Source organism: Eptesicus fuscus, chromosome 25 (assembly GCF_027574615.1).
Source record: "Eptesicus fuscus isolate TK198812 chromosome 25, DD_ASM_mEF_20220401, whole genome shotgun sequence".
NCBI lineage: Eukaryota > Metazoa > Chordata > Mammalia > Chiroptera > Vespertilionidae > Eptesicus > Eptesicus fuscus.
The window spans coordinates 4184676-4206499 of NC_072497.1; the positions used below are offsets into that span (position 1 = coordinate 4184676).

The window sequence follows — 21824 nt, forward strand, 5'->3', positions numbered from 1 at the left end:
ACCGCACTGGACAAGCCTTCCCTAACCTCTTAGCTAACGCAGCTCCCACCCCACCCAGGCGCTGTTTTCTGGACAGCACTTACCCCCACCCGTTGGTCGTGTCTCACCCTGCAGGTCTGAGCTGGAAGGCAGGGACTGTGCGTGGATCTTCAGATGGCGAATTCCGGGGTCAGTAGATGCGTCGACTTGGCGAGTAAATGAATGTGCAGATCACATGACAGACACACATTTACACAGGCTCACACCGCTGCACTTTCAGTTACAGCTGCACAACGCTCCCCTCTTACCACCAAGGTAGCCCACTGGACCTCTTGTGCACTTACCTCCTGCACTGAGAGGCCTCACGGTATAAACACCGTCACCCCCACAACACGCATAAGTGTACACACACACACACACACACACACACACACACACACACGGTTTTCTGCAACATCTTACATTCCCACCAGCAATACAGACCCTGACTTCCTTTGTTAGGGTAAGCCTCACTGCACCATGCTGCGTTCTTTTTTTCTAGTCTGCCCTCCCCCTCCCTCCCTCCACCCCCCCTCCTCCGCCTGCCGCTCTGGATTTTGCCCACTTCTATAGCTTCTGCAAGAATCCACTAATTCCAGGTCACTACTGCACTGCTTTGAGGATCACTTCCGAAGTTATAGCAATGTCTCACCATTCTACTGGACACCTGTAACTAACAATTTTCAATGCAAATATAACTGAAACGTACAAATGATAAAAAAAACATTAAAACTAAACCTTTACTTTTATTTTAAAATAATAACCACACACACAAAAAAAAAAACAACAAAAAAAAACGAAAAAAAAAAAAAGAAAAAAAAAATAATAATAACCACACAGCTTCACCCTATCAAACCTAGTCCTGTTTATGACAAATACCAATGAAACTACAAGTTTCCTAACGTTAACTCATCCCTTTATACATCAAGACTTAGGCTTTTTTTCCTCTCACAATCCTTTTTTGATCAGCCCTGGCCAGGTAGCCCAGTTGGTTGCAGCATCATCCCAATACACCAATGTGGATGGTTCAATCCCCAGTGGGGGCACGTACAAGAATGCACAAATAGCCCTAGCTGGTTTGGCTCAGTGGATAGAGCATCGGCCTGCGGACTGAAGGGTCCCGGGTTCGATTCCAGTCAAGGGCACATGCCTGGTTGTGGGCTCCATCCCCAGTGTGGGGTGTGCAGAAGGCAGCCGATTAATGATTCTCTCATCATTGATGTTTCTATCCCTCTCTCCCTCTCCATTCCTCTCTGAAATCAATAAAAATATATATTAAAAAAAAAAAGAATGCACAAATAGGTGGAAGCACAAATTGATGTTTCTCTCTCTCAATCCCTTCCCCACCCTCTCTAAAATAAATACAGAAAACATTTTTTAAGTCCTTTTTATCAGATTAAGAGATATTCTTCATTTACACATGCACAAAACAGTATGTATTACAAAAAGAAATTTCCAAGTAGAAGTAGAAACTTCCGCTTTCCCCAGACCAAAGCAACTAAAACCTTATTTGGGAAATTTTGAAAACACAAGCTATTGTTTTTGTAATCTTGCAACACACATTTTTATTTATTGTTAAAAATACATATTTTACAGCAGGACAAGTATACACAGACTAAAACAGCAGGACTCCCACGTGCAACCCGAGCCGCACTGGAAGCCTCTTAGAACCATTTAGTGCTCTGACAGCGGGACTGCGCGGGGGGAGCAGGAATAAATAATAGTGCTTTTGGGAGAATCGTAGTGACCAATAGGATAGCTCAGGATGGGGCCCCACTGAGTAAGGTGCAGCGGGAACAATGCCCCAGGACTGACATGTGCAAAGTTCTAGATCCCCCAACAAAGTGTCTAAGGACCCACTAGGCCTGTGATGGGCTTCCATCCCTAAGCCAGGCTGTGGTAACGAGCCGGCGCAGGGTTTCAAGCACACCTAGCCTGGAGAGAAAGGAAAGCCGCCCTGTGTAACTGGGTCCAGTCTAGGCACAGGAAGCCACGGCTAGCTGACTGATTAGGGGTTCTTAGGGATGGATGTTGGTTGAATTGAGGATTCGGGACGTAGTATCAGATTTGGAGGCCTTTGAAAGTTCTCGCTGTGGAAAAATAAACACCGTTAGTGGCAATATTCCCTTTCATGCATACCCGCCCGCGTCAGCTTGGGTTAGGTGTCAGCGTAAGGCCGCTGAGGGCCGCTTCTCTGACACAGGTGCATTGCACAGGCTGTGTTAGGAACGAACGGTGAGGCACTCTGAGCACCATTCTATTAGTCACAGGTTAAGCATGTGACCCTTCCCTCAGCCAGTCCATCTGTTAAAACCCCACAGAAGAGAAATCCCTTTTGCGTCACAAAGTACTCTGAGTTGCTGAGCTGGGTTGGCAACAAGCTTTGGTGTCTGAGGCCTTTATAAAACAATGGGCCAGACCACATATCTACCAATCCCTGGGGCTGAGGGCCTTGTAACCTGGTGATTCGATCTCATGCTGGAGCACATGGTACAGGAGGAGGAGAGAAAGCACAGATGACCTTGACAAGGACAGGTGTTAGTAGCGGTTAGTCTGCTGGCTGCAGTGCGGCCCGATGAAGGCTGCCACCCACAGCAACCAAAACCACATGCACCTCCTCAGGCTTGACCGCAGGTAAGCAGGTACAGGTGCGCTCCAAGTGGGTGAAATGGGGCTCGACTGAGCAAGCCCAAAAGAGACACCTGGACAAGCAGTCCAGCATTCAGCCAGCCAGAGCCACAGCCATCATGTGATTTGAAAGAAGTGCCAGAATAGGAAGCTAACTTCAGGGCTCAAAGCGAGCTGTAGCCATGGACAACTGGGCCCTTCTCCATCTCCCAGCAGGAAGCGAGCTGGCACCCACGCCTGTAACTCGGCACCCCCAAGGGCAAGGCAGCCTCACCCTCTCAGCAGGAAGCTACTGAGGAGAGAGCACACCCGTTAAGTAAAGGGCACTGCAGGGAAGTGCTGGTAAATATGGAGGAGGATACAGGAGCTGAAGAGCATTCTGGGAAAATGACTCTTCCACAGCCTCACATATGCTTTGGGATAGAAATAGGCAAAGGCGAGGAAATGAGTGTTGGCCAGCCCCGAGTGGACAGACAGGGGCATCCAGCCCTGAGGGTTAGTAAGGCACATACTCCAGGGAGAATCATCACGTAGGCCAAGCACCTCATTCTAAGCAGCACACAGCTGGGGCTCCCCTCCCAGGCCACGGGGCCGCTATTCTTTCCAGCACGTGGGAGGCCTCTGATGTCACAATCGGGATGGTGAAAGCTTTCTGTTGTGAATAACACGATACAAAAACTGTGCCTGACTTTAGGGGGGCTGAGAATCCAATTCACGTCTGCACAAGTTTTCTTGTTAATCGGCAGGTTAGGGTGCAGGAACTGAAGCCGGTGGCTGGTCATGCCGTCTGCCTCGGGAACTCCCGCCTCCTTTGTGTAAAGGCCTGTGACTGCACAGCTGACGCTTACTGGTTAGTGTAGCCCCGTGCCCAGATCGGAATGAAGCCAGCAGATGACAGATCGGTTTGAGAAAGGGACATGGGACATGCAGGGGTTGCCATACAGACCTGAAGCCCAACAGTGGAGCTGTCAGAGAGGGACGGATCCTTCTAAGAACAGAGAATTAAGACAATTACCAAGAACTCCACCAAGAGAGCACCAGGGCAGTGATGCGAAGGGTCGCCTCCTGCAGCCAGGGAATGGTACTTCTTTAGCAGAAGGATCCAGGTGACATGTCTACTTGCCGCTGTCAACTTCCTACGTACCTCCCGGAACCAGCCCACCCCATGCCACGGTCAAGGCAGGAAAGGGATTCTCAGCCTCCAAAAAGCTGTCCCAGCTAAGGGCGCCTGGGCCCCCGTGGGAAGACACCCACTGCCCCAACTGTGTGCTCCCAGAGACTGGCAGATATTAGAAAAGGTCAATTACCGCAAACTCAGAATAGGTGCTGGCAACAGAGTTAATGCTGAAGTTGCGCTGGAGGGGGGCCGAGCTGGGGTACCCACCGCTCAGCAAGCTGCCATTGAGCTCCAGGTTCTCCTTGTCGGCTCCGTGCCGAGCAGCACGGGGGTTTTTCTTCCCTGAACAGGTAGAAGTGAGGATTGGCTGTAGGGAAAGGAGAGATCAGTTACTCTTATAATGGCCACACACACACACACACACACACACACACACACACACACTATACCATCTTAATATCACACATGTGTCGGTAATCCTATACAGTACTTCTGATGTAAAAAACAAACAATAAAAAACCCGTACTGATTCTCAGAACACCTATCTTGAGCATCATCTGTAAAACACATTACAGCACAGACTCCCCACCTGTCTCCTTAAGCGAGGGGACCTGATTGCCTAGTGACCCAGTGTCAGGGCTGCAACCCACGTGCAGGGCCCTTGCTCAGCAGCCACTGAAGACCTGGCTCTGAAATGAGCCTGTGGAGACCCCCAGGTCTCCCCAGCTTCCCAGCCCCATCCCAGGGCTCCCCCATGATACCAGTGGGGCTCAGCATGGCCACGCTCTTCTGTCTCTCATTCGGTTTTAGATGAACCAGCTTGCATCTGCCAACTGCAGCATCTCAATGATAACTGAGTCCAGGGGTCTTAGAAACTGGAACCAGTACGCGGGGCCCCGGGATAAACAGGCTGGGATGGTGCTGGGGACGGGCTGGTAGGCGGAACTTACTAACCTTGCTGCCAGAAGGTGGAAGTCGAGACACGGGGGAGCGGTAGACTGTTCCCCCAAAGGCAGGCCGAATGCTACTGTTGGCCGTGGCATTGGACATGATGGTAGTGTTCAGCTGAGGAAACAGAGAGATTACTCATTCAGGTAACACGCTCAGCAATCCACCCCCAGACTCAGAGAAATGAGTCTGGGCAGCAGACTAACAAAGATGCATTTCCATAAAGAGCTTTGAGGAAACTTGTGAAAAGTGTTCTAAGCCTATTTATGTCTAGTATATGGAACTCTAAAATGGTATAACCATCTGTTTCTAAAATTAGACAGACACCTATCATATGACCCAGCCCAGGAGAAACGAAAACACAGCTCCATACAAAGACTCAGACATAAATATTTATAGCAGCTTTATCTGCAATAGCAAACAACCAGAAACAAGCCAAAATATTCATGGATAGGCAGATGGATAAGCCAACCACGGTAAAGTCATACAGTGGATACTGTTCAACAATAGGAAGTATGACCTACTGATGCATGCGACACCATGATCAATCTCTCCAAATTATGCTAAATGAAAGAAATTATGCCAAGTGAAAAAAAGCCCTGTTATACGAGTCTCTATATATAAAATGCAAATTACTAAATAGTGACAGCAACAGAGCCCAGCTGAAGTGAGTCCTCCTTTCCACAGGAGCGAGGTGGACTGGCGGGGGGGAGAGGAGGGTGTTGTTGGTGGTGAGAGTGTGCTGAAAAGCAGCTCCTCCCCTGTAGCCAATCAGTCTGGGGGTAAATCCTTGCCAATAGAGATCAAGGCTCAACTACAACTGGAGGGTGCACATAGGCCACAGAGGCCAGCCGTACCTGGAGCGCCAGCTCAGGTGACTGGGGATGGCCCTACAGGACGCCTACTACATAAGGGCATTCCACCAAGACGGGAAGATGTAAATAAATGGCAACAAATACATATCAACAATTACTCTAAATGCTAATGGCATAAATGCTCCAATCAAAAGGACATTTGGTGGCTGAATGGATAATGAAATATGCTGTCTACAAGAGACTCACTTCAGATCAAAAGACACACAAACAGTCTGATAGTAAAGGGATGGAAAAAGGTATTTCATGAAAAAGCTGGTGTGGCAATACTTACAGCAGATAAAACAGACTTTAAAACAAAGGCTATAATAAGAGACAAAAAAGGACCCAGCAATTCTATTTCTGGGTATGTATCTGAAGGAACCCAAAACACTCCTAAGAAGACATACGCATACATATATTCCTTACAGCATTATTTACAATAGCCAAGAGACAGAAGCAACCTAAGTGTACATCAATAGATGAAAGGAAAAAGATGTGGTAGCCCTCAAGGGTTGCTCAGTGGTTAGAGCATAGGCCCGTGGACCCAAGGGTCCCAGGTTCGATTCCCGGTCAAGGGCATGTACCTCCATTGCAGGTTCGATTCCTAGCTCTGGTTAGTGTGCGTATGGAAGGCAACTAATCAATGTGTCTCTCACATCTATGTCTCTCTCTCCACCCTCTTCTCCCTCCCCTTCTACTCTCTAGAAGTCAATGGGAAAAATATCTCCGGGCAAGGATTAAAAAAAAAAAAAAAGTGGTATATACATATAATGCAATATGACTCAACCATAAAGAGAATGAAATCTTGCCACCTGCAACAACATGGATGGACCTAGAGAGTATTATGCTCAGTGAAATAAGTCAAAGAAAGACAAATACCATGTTAGTCACTTATATGAAAAACCTAAAGAACAAAATAAATAAACAAAACAAAGCACAGCACAGGGAACATAGTCAATATTGTAATAATTATGTATGGTGCCAGGTGGGTACTGGACTTATCGGGGTGATCACCTTTTAAGTTATTTAAATGTTTAGTCACGGAGTGGTACAGCATTATATTATTTCGGGGATACACCAACTGTAATTACAAAATAAAAAATAATAGAACCCTGGCTGAATAGTTCAGCTAATTAGAGTGTTGTCCCAACACACCAAGACTGCAGTTCGATCCCAGGTCAGGGCATATACAAGAATCAACCAATGAATGCCATTAGTAAGTGGAACACAAATCAATGTTTTTCTCTTCCTCCCCCTTCCTCTCTCTCTCTAAAGTCAATTAAAAAATTAATTGATATTTAAAATTAAAATAATAAATTAAAAAACAAGAAACATATGAGGGCAGCACTTTGACAGCAAGGATAGCCCACCTTGTACTCTTAGCAGAGAGATTCTCAAACTTTTAATTAAAATAAACCTTTCTGGAACTGAATATTAGTGTTATATGTTTTAAAAAGTTCACATTATTTTCATAATAATATTGAACAATAGGGAGCTAATTTCATAAAATGTTAAGAGGACACAAATAAGTAGTGAAGAATGACCATGTATTTAAAGAAAGTTTGATGCTATGAAGAAAAAACCACAAACAATATAAAATAAGCAAAAAGACAGAAATCAAAATTATATAATGTGAACTCTACTTTGTAAACATACATTATTTATTTTTTTAAAATATATTTTATTGATTTTCCACAGAGAGGAAGGGAGAGGGACAGAGAGCTAGAAACATCGATGAGAAAGAAACTTCGATCAGCTGCCTCCTGCACACCCCCTACTGGGGATGTGCCCGCAACCAAGGTACATGCCCTTGACCGGAATCGAACCTGGGACCCTTCAGTCCGCAGACCGACGCTCTATCCATTGAGCCAAACCGGTTTCGGCAACATACATTATTTTTAAAAGCTTTTTTAAGCCCCACCAAGGTGGCTCAGTGGTTGACCATTGACCTATGAATCAGCAGGACGCATGCTCGGGTTGTGGGAGTGATCCCCAATGTGGGGCGTGTAGGAGGCAGCAATCAATGATTCTCTCTCATCATTAATGTTCCTATCTCTCTCTCCCTCTCCTTTCCTCTCTGAAATCAATAAAAAAAATATATTTCAAAAGAACAAGAAAAACACCAAATAGTTTTAGTAGTCTTCTTGGAATTATGGTGCAGGTGCTTTTAAAATGGTTTTTACATATTATAAAGTACGAGTAGGAGAAGAGAAATAATGCTCCAATCTCAAATGGACTCAACTGAAAGTCTCCAGAACCCTTCCCCATCCCTGCAGGACAATCTCTGCAGGACACATGGCAAGAGACGGCTTGGCCCTGCCCTCCACACGCCCTCATCACTAGTGGGCCATGGAGCCTCCTTACCTTGCGCACTTTGCCCGGGGTGGTGGGAGTCATTCCTCGCCGCTTGTTGGGTGTCCTGGGAGTACTGCCATACAGCATCTCTGTCTCTGTCTGCTTCTTGTTCTTCAGTTGCTGTGTGACAGTCAGAAGCAACAGTGACACATCCGGGGAGAGAGCAGGTCTGGGCTGCTCACATGGCCACCCTTCCCTCTTCCCAAACTGGGCTCACGTACCCTTTCCTGCTTCGCTCGCTCTTTTTCTAATCGATGCATCTCCCACTGCTCAGTCACATAGTCCATGAATTTCTGCCCGTGGACCACAAATGCTGTTGAGTGTTTCTGTTCCCACAGTTCAATCTGGGCCTTCAATTCCTCTTCCAGCTGAGACCAGACACAAGCACGTGTTATTTTATTTTTTTACAGAGAGGAATGGAGAGGGAAAGAGTTAGAAACATCTATGAGTGCGAAACATTGACCAGCTGCCTCCTGCACACCTCCTACCAGGGATGTGCCTGCAACCCAGGTACATGCCCTAGACCGGAATCGAACCTGGGACCCTTTAGTCCGCAGGCCGACGCTCTATCCACTGAGCCAAACCGGTCAGGGCTAAGCACGTGTTATTTACTTCAAACCTTTGGTGTGAAGCCTGAAGGAAATCATTTCCTCCAAAAAATGATTACTCCTTTCCCAGAGCAACACTAGGCTGACTCCAGGGAGCTGGACCCACTTGGGGAAATGTCAGAGTAGCTGAAATCAAAGGCGAGGGATGGTTTGTTCCCAATACACAGGCCCAGCGTTGCCACTGGTTTTGGTGCTGAGAGTGAGAGAATGGCTTGCAGTGAGGGCAGCACCATCTGGGTCAGGCTTGGGACCTGCCTCCTGCGAGCCGTCAAAAGTGGGCAAGTTACTTAAGTTCTCAGTGCCCCGTTTCCTCATCTGCAAAAATGGAAAGCACTTTGAAATAATACCTGGCCCTTCATTCAGTAAATACTATTATTATTAAAAGAGAGAAGCTACTTAAGCCCACAGAACTTGCTCAAGATAAAGAGCTTGCTCTGTGTTATCGGCTGAACTGTGCCCCCTCCCCACCCTGTTCATATGTTGAAGTCTAACCTCCAGTATCTAGGAATGTGGTTTTATTTGACGTGTGAAGATAACCACCTACACGTCTTGGAAGAAACCAGCCCTGCCTAGGCCTTGACCTCAGACTTCCAGCCCCCAGACTTGTGAGAAAATACATGTCTTTGTTCAGGCCGCCCAGTCGGTGGTAGTGTTACAGCTGTGCTAGAAAACGAATACACCTTGACATACAGCTGCTTAGGCCAGTAAAGCCCAGTGTGACTTATCCTTGCCTAACCTTTGAAAGAGAAGACAGCTTGGGGCAAATGATTCAAAGCAAAGAATCCACAAAAAGTGAGGTATTTTGTAGTCGAGCACCAAAACTATTAACACTATTACCTTCGGGAGTGTTTTTTGGAGCCTGGCTCGTTGTTTTTCCTCCTTTAGAAGATTTCCTCCACGATTTGTGAATCGACTTGGATCAGATGCTTTTCTCTGTGAAAATACATTTTAATCAGAGTAAACCCTGGGACAGGCAATCAATCAGACCAATCACTTCTGCTAGGACTCCTTGCTGTCACATTCGGATGTACATTATTAACCCATTGTACGCCATAAGTGTCTGTAGACGCAAGCAGCAGACCTTTCCCACATGCCACAAACATCTATAAAAAAAAATGTATTGCTGAAACCGGTTTGGCTCAGTGGGTAGAGCGTCAGCCTGCGGACTCAAGGGTCCCAGGTTCGATTCCAGTCAAGGGCATGTACCTTGGTTGCGGGCACATCCCCAGTAGGGGGTGTGCAGGAGGCAGCTGATCGATGTTTCTCTCTCATCGATGTTTCTAACTCTCTATCCCTCTCTCTTCCTCTCTGTAAAAAATCAATAAAATATATTTTTTTAAAAAAAGTTTTCCCTAAGTGAAAGCCGTGATCAACTTTAAAATCATTTTTCATGAGAATTTTCAGCTGAAAATATTCAAGAACACCCGAATTAGGAGTAATATATTTATTTTTATAATATTCATTGCAAAAATGACTTTTGAAATTAAAATTCAAAATACCGTGGCTTGTGGGATGGTTCCCATTTTGGATGCGTGGCAGTTAACGGGTTAAGGAGTCTGTGAGGTTTGCATTCCCACTGCCTCTCAGCAGTGAGGAACGGAGGGTCCTAAGGCAGGGGAGCTGGGTGTGAGCACTTCCACTTGGTGCAGGAAAACCAGTGCTTCCTCTGTCAGCTAAAAGACAGGCTGCGATATTACCGCACCACGCCACTGGCTCCCTTCCTTGGTTCAGATGTCAAAAGATTGCGTCACCTACAGGAAATAAGCTATGTGGAGGGACAAGGGAAAGGTCCACACTCAGAGTCTGGTGGGCACCCCTACTGTCCACTCTCTTTCTGCCCATTGAGACAATGCAGCTTAAATATGGAAGGTTAAGGGTCACAGATAATCTGGTTTTCATTGAATTGACCCTCACAAAATGGACAAAAAAATATATAGTATGTTAGGCTTCTTTTTTTTCTGTTTTTTATTTTATATATATTTTATTGATTTTTTACAGAAAGGAAGGGAGAAGGATAGAGAGTTAGAAACATCGATGAGAGAGAAACAATCGATCAGCTGCCTCCTGCACACCCCCTACTAGGGATGTGCCCGCAACCAAGATACATGCCCTTGACCAGGATAGAACCTGGGACACTTTAGTCCGCAGGCACACGCTCTATCCACTGAGCCAAACCCGTTAGGGCCTGGGTTTTTTTTGTTTGTTTGTGCTTTGTTTTTTAATTTTATCATGCATACAGTATACCAGAACAGTAATATAAGCATATAATTTAGAAATAGAAGTTAGACGTGTACACTCAAAGTTAGGGGCAGGACATCAGAAAAGTACAGAAACAACCCTGACAATTTGCTAAGCTTGTGAAGACATTCCATTCCCCTCCCAGCCTGCTTGGTCGGTGATGGCCTACAAACAATTCCTAAAAGGGATGGGAGTTAGTTTCTTATTTTTTCTTAAATACCTGCATGTCAATAAGGGTTACTTATTTGGCTCTTTACTGACAGTTATTCCTCCTCCTTCTGTCAGGGGTCACTGAGGACGGGGAAACCTGTCCTTAACCAGCTGTAAGGTCTCACACAGTTCTCCCCAGGTCTGAGTCCTCGTTTCCCACCTGTAAACGTGAGCTTGAACTCAGGCTTCCCTGAAGGACCCATGAGGCTCTAACAGGGCCAGCATGAACCTGGGAGCAAGGCTGTTTGATTTTTGTGTCCACTATGCCTCCTCCTAGTCCCTACCCCGAGCTCTGAAATGCTCTGAGGGAACCTGCCTGCGCTATGTCGATCAGAAAAAATGGAATTCAGCATGCAAATATGCACTAACACCCAGGCAATTTTCGAAGAAAACAGCAAAAGTTGGAAGAGAAAATATTGCCTGCCTGGCCCATTATCTATTCTTCTCTCCCTCCTCAGTAACAGAACCGAATTCCTCTGTGGCAGCAAGACCGCCAGCCTCACCAGCGTGGCACCTGAGCAGAAATGCTGGGACGAGAGCTGCGAGAGCCCTTAGAGGGGCTGTCGGGACAGTGCCTTCTGTGTGCCTTCCTCCTCATGGTGCCTGAGGGCTGTGGTGGGAGCTCGAGGGCCAACCTGAACCTGAGGATAAGGCCCATGAGCTGGAGAAGTCTGGGACCCCACTGACTGTGGAACTGCCACAGCTGCCCTGCACTGGCCCCCTCTGGACTTCCTTTATGCCAGAAACTTCTACCTTCATGAAGCCATTTGTTCAGGGCTTTTCTCTTATATGTTCCTGTACATGAGCCTCACAAATACAGATGGGTCAGTAGTAAGCTAGAGACTTAGTGATGAAGACACTGGTATTAGAAACTCAGTAAAGAGAAAAGGAGACTGACTCTATAAAGGACATGCTTTCTTTCTTTTTTTTTAATCCTCACCCAAGGATATGTTTCATTTTTAGAGACAGGGGGAAGGAGGGGGAGAGGCAGAGAGAAACCATCGATAGATGTCTCTCTCACATCAACTGGTTGCCTCCCCGATGCTCCCTGACCAGGACCAGGGATTGAGCCTGCAACGGATTGAGAGGTAAGTGCCCTTGACCAGAACTGAACTCGGGACCCTTTAGTCCGCAGGCCGACGCTCTATCCACTGAGCCAAACCAGCCAGGGCAAGGACATGCTCTCTTAATACTTCAATGTCTTCTGAGGAAAACTGAGGAAAGTGAGGGCAGTACCTCAAACTCTAAGAAAAGCTTCCAGCTTTCTTCCCACTTCTGCACGCCTTCAAAGAGTTCTTTGTGAACCTCGAAGTAGTTTCTTAACCGCACAACCTCAGCATCATGGACCTGGAGCAGACTTTCTGTGTAGTCCTCTGCAAGACAGAAACCCAGGAGTTTTAAAAAATTCCTCTAGTGTTTCGCATCTTACTTTCTAACCCCTCATTCCCTAAACTGGAAATAGATTATTCTTCATTATAGTAAAAACGCTACATGAATAAGTATACATTGTGGATAATAAAAATCTGGTTTGTCACCCTCCACCTGGAGGGACTACGGAGTAAGGACTAAAATGACAGAGATTCGCAAACCTCTGTGTCATCTCTCACCTTCTCTTAGCTTTCTTTCATATCCTTTGTTGCCACCCTGCTCAGGAGTGGGTTGGGTCACAGAAAATGTCCCCAATGTGGAATTTAGTAGATAACCTCATCTTTATACTCAATTCAGGTCAGACTAGAATTCTGTGGGGCTCTGGGGTCAGACGCTGCGGCCTTAAATATGAGCTCTGCCCTTTACCTGCTGTGCCTCGGGTTCAAGTTGCTCAACATTTATGCACCTTTGTGTCCTCATCTCTTGACATGAGATTGAGATATTATTGTTAAGAGTTTGCCATTGCACCTGGCATAGAGTGAGCACACGCTGATAAACTTGAGCTTCACAACTACAGGGTACAGTGATAAGCTGCTCCAGAAATTAAGACATCCCTTATTTTCCAGTAGCATCTGCAAATGCTCACTGATACAGGAATGGCAACTTATGGTGAAAGGCTTGAAAAGGCAGTTTTATCTATTCAGCAGAGGAAGTACTTTCTGGTGAACATGCGCACTTCGTTACAAGTGCAGGCCACACTAAGGCCAGCACTCCTGTACTAACCATCATAGTAAGCAGCAAAGGCTTGTCTCTGCTCCTGGCTGTAGAAACACTGGTCCCAGTACTTAGCCAGCTCCACTCGTATCGCTTCAATCACTTTCTTCATGTTTTGAATTTTCAGTTCCTCCAAGCGATCCACTTCTAATTGCAGCTGAAACACAGATGTCTGGTAAAGGTGCTTGTTCTACTTTTACATTCACAGAGCTTTGGAAAATTTTTCCATTTTTATTTATTTATTTTTGTTAATCTTCACCCAAGGATATATATTTTTTTAAATATATTTTATTGAATTTTTACAGAGAGGGAAAGAGAGGGATAGAGAGTTAGAAACATCGATGAGAGAGAAACATCGATCAGCTGCCTCTTGCACACCCCCTACCACAACCAAGGTACATGCCCTTGACGGGAATCGAACCTGGGACCCTTGAGTCCACAGGCCGATGCTCTATCCACTGAGCCAAACCGGTTTCGGCCCAAGGATATTTTTTAAAAATATATTTTTATTGATTTCAGAGAGGAAGGGAGAGGGAGCGAGAGACAGAAACATCAATGATGAGAGAGAATTATTGACTGGCTGCCTCCTGCATGCTCCCTACTGGGGATTGAGCCCAAAACCTTGGCATGTGCCCTTGACCGGAATTGAACCTGGGGACCCTCCAGTCTGCAGGTTGACACTCTATCCACCGAGCCAAACAGGCTAGGTTCAAGGATATTTTCCTTTTTTTGGGGGGCGGGGGGGGCAGGGGAGGATAGTGAAATGAAGAGGGAAAGACAAGAAACATCAATGTGAGAGAAACACATCGATTGGGTTGCCTCTGCACGAGCCCCGATGAGGGCCTGGGCCGGGGAGGAGCCTGCAACCAAGGTACATGCCCTTGACCAGAATCAAAACGGGACCCTTTGGTTCGCAGACCGATGCTCTATCCACTGAGCCAAACTGGCTAGGGCAAAAATTTCCCCTTTTTAAATAAAATTATAGCACAAAATCACAGAGGTTAGTGAACACTGTAACAATGCTATCACAGGAGCCAGAAACCTAAGAAAGGCACAGGAAAGATAAAAGGTAAGTGGGTTACTGCCACCTTTTTCTGATGCTTGCTTTAAAACAGACCTGCTCGCCCTGGCCGGTGGGTTTAGTGGTTAGAGCGTTAGCCTGTGCACCGAAGGGTCTCAGATTGGATTCCTGGTCAAAAGCAGGTACCTGGGTTGCTGCTTTGATCCCCAGTCTGTCAGGGTGCAGGTGGAAGGCAACTAATTCATGTATCTCTATCACATCAATGTTTCTCTTCCTCCCTTCTACTCTCTCTAAAAATCAATGGAGAAAATATCCTCGGGTGAGGATTCACAACAAAAAAAGACTTGTTCGAGGCAGAAGTTGGTACAGACATGAGATCAGACATAAAAATGCCTGTAGAGACTACGGATCCAGCACCCTATGGGTTTCCTACCGCTTTCTTAACTTTGGCCTTCGACCCAGTCATAACCATGGCCACAACAGCTTCTCTCTCTTCGTGTGGTATTTGCAGTCTGTCCCAGAGCTCCCGGATCTGAGCACGCAGCCCCTCACACACTTCTTCGTTTTGTGATTTCCGCACTTCCAGCTGTGGCAAGGAAAGACAGTGGTTATGGCAAAGGCAGCGGCAGAGGTTAGCCCTCTGGCTTCCCACAAAGTGTCTGGACCCGATGCAGAGTAAGTACTGTTATAAGACTGTGAAGAGGTGTGTTTTCATGACTTCTGAATACAAACTTTAAGTCTGTCATTTACAGCAGGATCTCACACCCTAAGAATTAGGATTCAAATTTTGAAATAAAAAGTTTTTCCAGTGGAGAGGGGTAATAGGGGGAAAAAAGAGGGACATCTGTAATAATCTCAACAATAAAGATTAAAAAAATTTTTTTTCAATTAAACACTAATTCAATGACTATTATTTCATCCATCATTTCAATTTCATGTTCTTAGAGCAACATATAAATTAAGTTTTTTGTTTAAAAAAATCATGGTTGTATATCATATACTATCTTCATCCTCCCTCCCTCATTCTCTTAACCTACACTGGGTCCTAAAAAACACTGCAGGGAAAAACCTGTCCCTTTTTTTCAAATCACTGGATACTATGGAGATGAGATCCCAGGCCATATTTCGAATAGACATTACCTGCTGTAGCAACTTCTGTAGTGCTGCAATATTCTCCAAAGACAAACAAAAGGCATCTTCATCTTCACACACCACATCTCTTTCGAAGCTGGTATCCGGGGTGTGATCTAATTCTTCCATACAGAGTATGATCTGTCTTTTTATGTTGACAAACTCCTCACGCCGAGATGCCTGTAAAATCAAATGATCAGAAGAAACCCACAGGAAAGTCAGACTGACTTTTAGGAAGTATGGAGGCAGGGAGTATACCTTTGTTTCCCTCAAAGTCGCCAAATGCTTTCTGAACTGGTTCAGCTCTTCCAGGCTGGGAACGGAGTCGCTGTCAATGTCGTACTGTGGCATGCAAAGCACTTCACACAGTTCTTGATCTTGTTCCGTAAGTAGTTTCAGTTCACGTTTCCGCTCCTTTTTCTGTTTGCGCATCAGCTCCACCTGAGTGCGCAAGTCTTTTTCTAGTTGCAAGATGGTCGGCTCTCCTTCCTCCTGTAGAAGAGGATACACGATTGTTACAAGTTCCAAGTGGATTTCCTCAAAGGAAGAGTAGGACAACTTACAAATAAATCAGTTCGTGGCACAGGGTCATCTCTGCCTAACTTTTCCTGAGAGTTAAAAATAAAAAAGTTGTAGTATATGCCTCACAAACTGATAGCAAGAGGGAGTGTTTTAGACTAAAGCACTGCAATACTCATTAGCTGATTCGCCTCGGGCAAGCTGTCCCTCCAGGGAGCACGCCCACGCCTCTCCCTCAGGCGGCATCTCCGAAACTCTAAGAGTCCCCAGGAGACTCACAATCAGGGGAGCAATGCGCAGCGTCTTGGCCCGGGCCAACCCCTTGAACCTGTCTCCAAGGCCGCCTTTTCTCTGACTTCCCAAAACAGCTCCTATACTCTCCTATTTCTTCTATCCTAAGTCCTTCCTTGTTTTGCTATCCTCAGATTTAATAAACAAACTCTCAAAAAACATAAATTAGCTGCTTCACCTCTCAACAGGGCAGCTCTTTATGTAAGTAAAAATGACTGCTGGGCCCCTAGCTGGTTTGGCTCAGTGGCTAGAGCTTCGGCCTGGGAACCGAAAGGTCCCAGTTCAAAAAAGAAAAGAAAGAAAGAAAAAGAAAGGTCCCAGGTTCGATTCTGATCAAGGGCACATGACCAGGTTGTGGGCTTGATCCCAGTGGGGGACGTGCAGGACGCAGCCGATCCATGATTCTCTCTCATCATGGATGTTTCTATCTCTCTCTCCCTCTTCCTTCCTCTCTGAAATCAATAAAAAATAAAAAATGACTGTGGAACTGGTTGGCTCGGCAGCACATTTCCCCCACTTCTCGTGTCCAGGACCACCCTGACACAGACACCCTCCACTCAGCCCCAAGGCAAAGCTCCTGCCTCAATCTCAGACCCAAACAGGAGCCCAGACCCTGTGTACCTGAAATGGCTCAACATGCAACTCGTTGCACAAGACAGCCAACTCTTTTTGACAGTTGCCTATGCTTTTAATGAGCCTTGCCTTCAGACTTTCTTCTTCAGCAATCATCATGTCCAGGAGGTCCTACCAGAGAGAAGACAGACCCATAAAATTTGGAACTAAGGGGGGAAAAAAAACCCAAACAACAAGTAACACCAAAACACCAATCATTTCAAAATTTTAATACCCATGTCCTCCTGCAAAGACACCAGCACTAAACTCACCTTGATATGCTTATGTACAACCTGAGTTCTTTGTAACCGCTGGTCCTCAGGAATCCCAATCAATTCCCATATTTCCCGAAGGTGACTCAGGGCTTTCTGGAGACATAATATGGAATCCTCCGCAATCACCTCACTGGAAAGCAAGAGATATCAGCTGCATGAGCCATTACCTCTGACACACTAAGAGAAGAATTTACAGCCCTGGCTGGTTTGCTCAGTGGTTAGAGCATTGCACCACAGACCAAAGAGCCTCGGGTTCAATTCCCCTTTATTCCCAGGGTACGGTATATACCTCGGTTGAAGGCTGGATCCCTGGCCCTGGTCAGGGTGTGTGAACGTGAGGCAACCAAGTGATGTTTCTCTTTCACATCAATGTTTTTCTCCCTCTCCCCTCCTCTCCATTCTCTCTCTCGGGGGGAGGGCGGGGAGGGGGGACTGTCCTGCACTAAAGATTGAGGTGTAGAGCAAGCATGTTAAACTCGCAGCCCATGGGTTGCATGTCTCATTTGGCCCATGTTAGCCTTTGAGTTTGACATGCTTAGGATCTACCTAATACATAGTCACAAACCCAGTCACAAACCCCAAACAGAAAGCCAAAATGGAGACAAAGAAACAACCCCCAAATGAAAGAACTAGAGAATTCTCCAGAAGAAGAGATAAATGAAGCAGAGATAAGAAATTTATCTGAATCAAGAGTTCAGAATAATGATAGTAAAAATGCTCAACAGCATGAAAAAAGATATACTGGTAGTAACTATGGAAAAAGAACAGTCTGAGATAAAGAATGACATAACACAAATAAAGAACACATTGGAAGGAATACACAGCAGATTAGGGGAAGCTGAGGATCGAATTAGTGAATTAGAAGACAATGCTGAAAATATTACTCAGTCAGAGAACCAAAAAGAAAAAAACAGGACAGCTTAAGGGAGCTGTGGGACAATGTGAAACATAACAATATTAGAATAGCAGGCGTGCCAGAAGAGGCAGAAAGGGAGAAAGGCATAGAGAAGGTGTTTGAAGAAATAATGGCAGAAAACTTGCCTAACCTGGTAAAGGAAAAAGTCACATTAGCGAAGGAGGCATGGAGAACCCTAAACAAGAACCCAAACAGGCCCACGCCCAGACACATCGTAATTCAAATCCGAAAATTAATGACAGAGAGAGAATCTTAAAGGCTGCAAGAGAAAAGAAAACTGTTACCGACAAAGGGCTTCCCATAAGGCTGACACCCGATTTCTCATCGGAAACTCTACAGGCCAGAAGGGAATGGCATGAATTACTCAACATAATGGAAAGCAGGGATCTGAGACCAAGATTACTATATCCAGCAAGGCTATCATTCAAAATAGACGGTCGGCGCCTAACCGGTGTGGCTCAGTGGATAGAGCATCGGCCTGCAGACTGAAGGGTCCCAGGTTCGATTCCGGTCAGGGGCATGTACCTTGGTTGCGGGCACATCCCCAGTGGGGTGTGTGCAGGAGGCGGCTGATCAATGTTTCTAACTCTCTATCCCTCTCCCTTCCTCTCTGTAAAAAAATCAATAAAATATATATTTAAAAAAAAATAGACGGTCAAATAAAGAATTTCCCAGACAAAAAAAAAGGTTCAAGGAGTACATCACCACCAAGCCAGCATTACAAGAAATGCTAAAGGGATTGCTGTCATGAGAAGAAACGGAGAGAGAAACCTAACCATACAGAATTAAAACGGCAGTAAGTAAGGACCTCTCAATAATAAACCTAAGTGTAAATGGATTACATGCTCCAATCAAAAGGTGTAGGGTAGCCAAAGCCGGTTTGGCTCAGTGGACAGAGCGTCGGCCTGCGGACTGAAATGTCCCGGGTTCCATTCCGGTCAAGGGCATGTACCTTGGTTGCGGGCACATCCCCAGTGGGGTGTGCAGGAGGCAGCTGATCGATGTTTCTCTCTCATCGATGTTTCTAACTCTCTCTCCCTCTCCCTTCCTCTCTGTAAAAAATCAATAAAATATATATATATATATATATATATATATATATATGTGTATGTATGTGTGTGTGTGTGTGTGTAGGGTAGCTGAGTAGATACAAAAACATGGCACAACTATATGCTGTCTACAAGAGACCCACCTCAAAACAAAAGACACACACACAGGATATGAGAGTGAAGGGATAGGAAAATATTTATTTCCATGCAAATGGAAAAGAAAAAAGAAGCTGGAGTAGCAATCCTCATCATTGATGTCTCTCTCTCTCTCTCTCCCTCTCATATTTTTTTTTAATGGATTTCAGAGAGAGAGGGAGAGGGAGAGAGAGAGAGAGATAGAAACATCGATGAAGAGGGACAATCATGGACCGGCTGCCTCCTGCACGCCCCGCCCTGGGGATGGAGCCCGCCACCCGGGCCTGTGCCCTGACCGGGAATCGAACCCGGGACCGGTCAGTCAGTCCCCAGGCCGACGCTCTGTCGGCCGAGCCACACCGGCGAGGGCGGGTAACTTTTATCTTAAAGGCGAACAGCCCCATTCCCCTGTCCCAGGTCACGGGCCAGTCAATGACAGCGTGACGCCGCGGGTCCCGACTCCCAGTCGGCCCTCCTTCCCCGGCACCGAGTCGCTAAAACGACTGGGAAAGAACCCCACACGGAGTTCCTTCACTCGCATGGACGCCGAACTCTCCATTCAAGGGTCTGGGGGGGCCTCCGCCCCGCCGGGGCCGCTCCCCGTGCGTCGCCCGCCGCCGCCGCCGGCCCTGCCCGGCCGCGCCCCGGCCTCACTCGAGCTTGGGCCGAGGTGACACCCTCCGGAAGCCCCACCGGCCCCGCACCCGGGACGGGCGTCCCCCCCCCCCCCCCGCGTCCCCAACTCCCCCACCGCCCGCACCTTCTCCTCATGATGGAAGTCTCCCAGTCACCGGACGGCCAGGTCCACCACCTACTCCACACGGAACCGAGCGACGCGAACAGCACCCGGCACCGGCTCGCACAGGATCTGCCACTTCGCGAGCCGTTAGGCACCCGCGGGATTTCAAACCAAGCGCCGTGGCGGAACAGGCCTGCGATTGGTGCCCCGTCCTGTCGCTCCTCGCGAAACCCCGCCCCCCGCCCCCAGCGGAGTGTCGCGAGAGCTCAGACTCGGCTGCAGGGTCGCGGAGCTGGGTTCGCCTCCTGCGCGTTGGGCCACGCCCGAGGGCGGACCGCTTCCCTCGCTCGGCCACTGGGGGCGCTCTGGAGGAGCCCGCCCTGCCGCTACCCTGAGGCGGTTTTGTTTTTAAATTTTTTTGTTTAATCCTCACCACGGGATATTTTTTTAAATTGATTTTTAAAGGGGACAAATGCAATACTTTCAACAACAAATATTTAATTAAAAATAAATTGATTTTGCCCTGGCTGGTTTGGCTCAGTGGATAGAGCGTCAGCCTGCGTACTGATGGGTCCCGGGTTCGATTCCAGCCAGGGGCGCATGCCTGAGTTGCAGGCTCCGTCCCCAGTGGGGGATGTGCAGGAGGCAGCCGGTCAGGGATTCTCTCTCATCATTGATGTTTCTGTCTCTCCTTCCCTCTCCCTTCCTCTCTGAAATCAATAAAGAAATATATTTAAAAAATAAAAAATAAAAATAATAAATTTTAAAAATAAAAATAATAGCTCAATAGGGCACCAGACTGGGGATCAAACCTGCATTCTAGGCCTGTGCCCTGACTGTGAATGGAACCTACCCACAACCTTTTGGTGTGCCATACAAGCTCTAACTAACTGAGCCACCGACCAGGGCGGTTTTTTATTTTTATTTGTTGAGAGCTAGAGAAACGTGGATTGTCCCACTGAGTTGTGCATTCATTGGTTGCTTCTTGCACGTGCCCTAAACAGGGGTCCAACCCACGGCCTGGCATATGGGGACTATGCTCTAACCAATTGAGCTGCCAACCAGGGCTCCCTGCAGGTATGATTCCAAGTGCACTCAGTTGCCTGGAAGGGGCAGAGAGCACAGCGAGCCCCAGGCACTTCCCATAAACGCTGCCCTCCCACACCAGCTGGGTGTGGCCGGAGTGGGTTACTAGAAAGGCCTGGCCCCTGGCTTCCCTAGCCTAGCTCATCTGAGCAGCCAGCCTGGGAACTGATCTTTGGTGGCAATAGTCCCCAGATGTAGGAAAAAGTGCCCTACAGGGCAGGGAACCCTGCTCAGGGCCAGGAACTTTCTAGACCAGTGATCCCCTTTAATCACCACAATTCCGTTCAGTGAATATGATCCCCATTTGACAGAGCCGGGGAACTGTCTCAAAAAGGTTTATCCATCACTTTTCATCAGTGATTTTTGGTTGCACAATATCCTGGCAGGTGGTTACCTCATAATTCAACTATTTTGTATTGATGGATACTTAAAATCGCAATTTTTACAAATAAATGTCTTCAGACATAAGTCTTTGCATCGTGTATTGTTCTAAGGCTGATTCCTACAAATGTAACTACTGAACGCTCTTTCCAGCGAGGTTTAGTTATTCACTAGAGGCCCAGTGCATGAAATTCGTGCACCGGTAGGGTCCCTAGGCCTGGCCAATGATCAGGGCCCAGCCGGAGCCTTTCTTTGTTCAGCCCCCTAGCGGCCAGCGCACGTCACAGAAGGCGGTCAAACTCCCGGTTGGTAGAAATCCCGAGGGGACAATTTGCATATTAGCCTTTTATTATATAGGATTTGCCCTGCCCGCCAAGCGAGTTCACCAGCACCTACTCTTACCCTGGGCAGCTCTGACTACTGCTGTCCTTTTAAACCTCTTTGTTCGTTTCACGGGAAAAAGTGGCATTTCCTTATTCACACTCGCTTAATTACAACTGAAACCCCATCTTTTCCCCCTGGGTATTGGCCAACTGCAACTTCCAGAAACT

At 46.8% G+C, this 21824-nt stretch overlaps 1 protein-coding gene across 3 annotated transcripts; it reads right to left on the bottom strand.

Annotated features, from left to right (window-relative positions):
• Positions 1–1563: 1563 nt before the first annotated feature.
• Positions 1564–19911, bottom strand: PRC1 (protein regulator of cytokinesis 1). Of its 3 annotated transcripts, XM_054713275.1 has the most exons (15): positions 19828–19911; positions 16965–17097; positions 16702–16824; positions 15529–15762; positions 15280–15450; positions 14573–14725; positions 13128–13275; positions 12213–12349; positions 9366–9461; positions 8142–8288; positions 7930–8040; positions 4718–4828; positions 3954–4130; positions 3593–3634; positions 1564–2108 (listed from the first exon to the last, which is right to left on the bottom strand). In XM_054713275.1, exons 1-15 carry the CDS (start codon positions 19836–19838, stop codon positions 2037–2039), a joined length of 1866 nt encoding a protein of 621 aa, XP_054569250.1. In that variant the 5' UTR covers positions 19839–19911; the 3' UTR covers positions 1564–2036. The 3 variants fall into 3 exon arrangements, with proteins under 3 accessions (XP_054569250.1, XP_054569253.1, XP_054569251.1); XM_054713278.1 differs by lacking the exon at positions 3593–3634 and having other exon boundaries at positions 4031–4130; XM_054713276.1 differs by lacking the exon at positions 3593–3634.
• Between the last annotated feature and the right edge of the window lie 1913 nt (positions 19912–21824).

What these genes read in the sequence shown, in the direction of transcription:
- PRC1 (XM_054713275.1), bottom strand. An exon ending in CGACTTTGAGGGAAACAAAG is followed by an intron (nt 15,451 to 15,528) that starts GTATACTCCCTG and finishes TTGATTTTACAG; the next exon opens with GCATCTCGGCGTGAGGAGTT. An exon ending in CCCCGGGCAAAGTGCGCAAG is followed by an intron (nt 4,829 to 7,929) that starts GTAAGGAGGCTC and finishes CTGTTTCCTCAG; the next exon opens with CTGAACACTACCATCATGTC.